Source organism: Carassius carassius, chromosome 37 (assembly GCF_963082965.1).
Source record: "Carassius carassius chromosome 37, fCarCar2.1, whole genome shotgun sequence".
Classification (NCBI taxonomy): domain Eukaryota; kingdom Metazoa; phylum Chordata; class Actinopteri; order Cypriniformes; family Cyprinidae; genus Carassius; species Carassius carassius.
In genome coordinates this window covers 24,928,495-24,932,645 of record NC_081791.1, presented here as the reverse complement: position 1 = coordinate 24,932,645, position 4,151 = coordinate 24,928,495, and the positions used below count along the sequence as shown (strand labels likewise).

The window sequence follows — 4,151 nt, the reverse complement described above, 5'->3', positions numbered from 1 at the left end:
GAGGCAGAATTTCTGAGGATATAAACCTGATTGGATGTAAAACTTGCATAGCTTCTGTGCCTAATATGTGATACTGTGGATGCTAATTCATTTTCTGAATGTTGATTTACCCTGCTATAAGTTGAGAAGGGTAATTATTCCACTGATAAATACACTCTAAAAAGAGGTTCTTTACACTTAGTAACAGTTCTGGAGCTCAACAGTTTCTGGAGCCCAACCATCCAGCTAGAGCTAGACAGACTACAAATGTCAACTTGTAACTGGTATCATATATCAGTCATGTCTCTTTTTATTTTGTTAAACAGAATATGTAAGTGTGATCAACTCCATTCAGTCAATGATACTTCTCTCTTCTTCTCCACTAAGTGAGTAAATGACACAGATATTAATACTCAGTTTTATGTTAACTGTTACTTGGGTTTCTGTATGCCCAGTGACACAAAACATCAAAGTTATCTAATGATTACACACACAGACAAATCTTTCAGATGATGTCACTCCACACAACCTCATCATCTCCAGGAAGAAACTGGCACTCAATTACACTAAAATACATGACAGACTTAAATATTCTTCATAGCACCATTACGTTTCTATATAACACTCTCAAAGCGTGGTTCTTTATGGAACGGAACCTTATAAAAATGTATTATTTAACACCCAAAAAAGGTTCTGCTATTTTTACAAACTGAATAACCATATCTGGTATCATATACAACCATTTAGGTGTAAAACAAATGTTAATAGTTATTTTTGACCACAAAACTGACCACACTCTTAAAAATCAAAAGTTTTTTTTTGTTTTTTTGCAGCAATGTCATTGAAGAACCATTTTTGGTTCTCCAAAGAACCGTTAATAAGTGAACAATTCTTTCCTAGTTTGAAGAATATTTGTATAATCTATATTTTTATCATTCGAAAGAATCTTTTCTGTAATGAAAAGATTAAATGGATACTAAAGGTTGTCCATTGAACCTTTATTTTTAAGAGTGCATAATAGCAGAAGGTTTATAACTGGACTCATACTTAATGCTCATGCAGTTTATTTTACACTGCATTATCCATTTAATAAACCGTACAGGCAGTGACATAAACATGAAAGCCACACAGTAATACATGCAAGAAGGTAAATAGATTTAATTTAATTTAATGTACAAATTGTTTCTGCATTAATGACTACACATTTGTTGGTTCTTCTATTACTTGCTTTTTGCTATATTTTTTACATAGAAAAAATGAGAACTTTAACCACAAAAATTAGAACACTGATTATAATTATTTTTTTTTAATTCACAACTGAATGCTTTCGCTGCTTGATAAAGTGGGGAATTCTCCTGCAAAATGGCACTTTATTTGAATTTTAATCAAGCAGATCAGGTTGTAATAATCAATTCCAGCATATTAACAATAATAATAATAAAAAAATTGCAACAGCATCTCTATGTACATCAATCAAACAGTATTTTAAAACTCCAAATAAGTTGGTTCGCTGCAATTGGTAAAAGTACTTGAGTTTTCTCTCAGTAAATTGAACCCAGCGACTGAATTTTTGCCTGTGTGGCTTGGAGTTTTTTTTTTTTTTGAATGAGCTTCTGCAGAATCATTTTTAGATGATTCCTGAATTTTACACCAACAAAAACATAAAATACAGGGTTCAAGCAACAGTGGGAGAAGGCTATCATTCGGCAAGCATAATATGCATAGTCAAGTCTTTTGCTTATTTCACAGTCTGTGAATGGAGAGATGGCCAAAGATTTTAAGAAAATGACAATGTTATATGGAGCCCAACCGATAAAAAACACCATTGCGATGGAGAATATTAGTCTAACAGTCTTGTGTTTCTTCTTAGTCCGTGATTTTGTGATCGTCCGAAGCATTCTGCCATAGCAGTAACCCATGATTACAAATCCAATGAAGAAAAAAACATTTTGAAAATAAGCAATGCCAGTTTTCCATTTAATGCTGCCATATTCACAGTATAGGCTGCCAGATTCTATCATGACTTCACTTTGAAGTGAACCGAGCAGTGCAACCGTTAAACTCAGGATCCAAACGATATAAGGAGATAAAGAAAGCCCTCTGCATCTCTCCCAGTCGGACAGAGGATGAACCACTGCCATGTAACGCTGAACGGTCATTAGAGTCAAGAACAACACGCTGCTGTAAAAGCCCAAATAGAAGAGAAACTTCACAGCTTTACAGCCAGCATCTCCAAATCTCCAACCCCAGACATAGTACGAGGCCCAAAATGGAAGTCCAATAGTGAACAGCAGATCTGACACAGCTAAATTGAGGATGAAGAAATTGGTCAGGGGTTTGATGCTCTCATAGAGCGCAAGGATTATCAAAACGAGGATGTTACCGATGCAGCTCAATACAACCACTGCTGTGAAAAAAATTGGAATAATAATGGATCCAATTTTTACCATCTGCTCTTTGCGACACAGCTGGTCTTCATAGTCTGTGACATAGTCGTATGTTGTATTATAATCAGTCGTCATGTTGTTCTGCAGTTGGAAACTACCAGATCAAATTCGGTTCTTTATTCCCTACCAACATTTTCTGTGTAGAATATGCTCCAGCACAAATCTGCCTTTTTATTTAGACAAAACAAGAAAAAAATTAGTTATTCAGTAATTAATTATCAGTTATTAATCAATGTATCTACATTTATTACTGTGTGAATATACTAAATTAGTTTACTAAACATTTAGTTCTTACCTGCTTCTTTCCAGTCGGTTTACAAGACAATAAACTGTCTCGTCTCTAACTAAATGGGATCAAACCCGTCTGATATGAAATATATAAAACCATTGCCCCCACAGATTTTTAAAGTTCTTTCTTCTTGTCTAGTTGACAGCTGATCAGAGAAGTGGAAGATGCATTTACATTGTTCTAATTTATACTGACAAAGAAGAATCAATTCCTCTTACATTTATAAACAGCTTCAGTCAGAAATATATACTGTAGGCAGGGCTTGACATTAACTTTTTTGCTCACTAGCCAATGAGCAGAGGTGGGTAGAGTACCCAAAAACTGTACTCAAGTAAAAGTAAAAGTACTTCTAGAAATATTTACTCAAGTAAAAGTAAAAGTACTAGTCTTGAATAGTTACTACCAGTATCGGATAAAAAATCTACTCAAGTAGTTAGTTACTAGTTACTTTGGGTCATATATACTGATCCTATTTTTATTTAGATATATAGATAAAATGTATGTAATGTATGTTATGTGTGTGTATAAATGTATATATTTCATCAGCTTTTACTCCAATTTATGTAATTTATTATAAAACCCTGTCTGTTTACTTAAGTAACAGATATAGGTGTCATGCCATAGCATATTTTTAATACGACTGACTTTATATTAAATGTGAATTTAACATTGAAAGTTAATGTGATATAAATATTGCTACTAATCTTTCATTGTTCAGAAAGAGAGCAAATAACATTTACATTATTAAAGATCATTTTCACTGACAGTCTAGATTTCAATCACTCTCAGAAACTCCCATTAAAATCACTGAAACTGTTAACACTGTGAAATCAATATCTTAATTAAAGATTCGTACACACATCTGCACTTTGTTGTTTCTGACGAGAGAATTCGCCAGAAAGAGGTATTCAGTCAGTGAGCGAGTGAAGGAAGAACCGGAATTTTAGCGATGACTCATCTGAACGCCTCTGATTGGACAATGCTTTAATAAGCTCAAAAGAATCATGTGTGATTGGTTATAATGCACAGCGCTGTAAAAACACATCTATCTCTGGCTCAGCGCCAGCAAGCAATCACAGATCTGAATTTAGCAGCTGATGATATGACTTGCTGAACGTACTCGCACTGGTGTGATTGTATTAAAATTAATAAAATCTTAATCGGCTATTTTTGTCTTTTGGAAGCTGCATTCAACTTGACTCCCCTCTTATAAGCCACACACGTACAACAAACTAATGTCACAGTGGTATCGTGTACTGTAATCGAATGTAGACCAAGTTATTACCTTTGCAGATTTGCTTTCAATTCAGTGCAGTTCCAAAGCCACGTTTTCAACGCTGCTGATGTTAAACGTTACAACTCTGAGTGAACCACTTCAGATGCTCAGCGCGTGCGGCAGGGAACTGAACGACTCATTCAAACTGATTCATGAACCA

The 4,151-nt window shown here is 34.5% G+C and overlaps 1 protein-coding gene across 1 annotated transcript; it reads right to left on the bottom strand.

Annotated features, from left to right (window-relative positions):
- Nucleotides 1–1,316: 1,316 nt before the first annotated feature.
- LOC132118492 (chemokine XC receptor 1-like) lies at nucleotides 1,317–2,625 on the bottom strand. Its single transcript, XM_059528361.1, has one exon. The coding sequence runs from the start codon at nucleotides 2,499–2,501 to the stop codon at nucleotides 1,521–1,523; it is 981 nt and encodes a 326-aa protein (XP_059384344.1). The 5' UTR covers nucleotides 2,502–2,625; the 3' UTR covers nucleotides 1,317–1,520.
- Nucleotides 2,626–4,151: the final 1,526 nt, after the last annotated feature.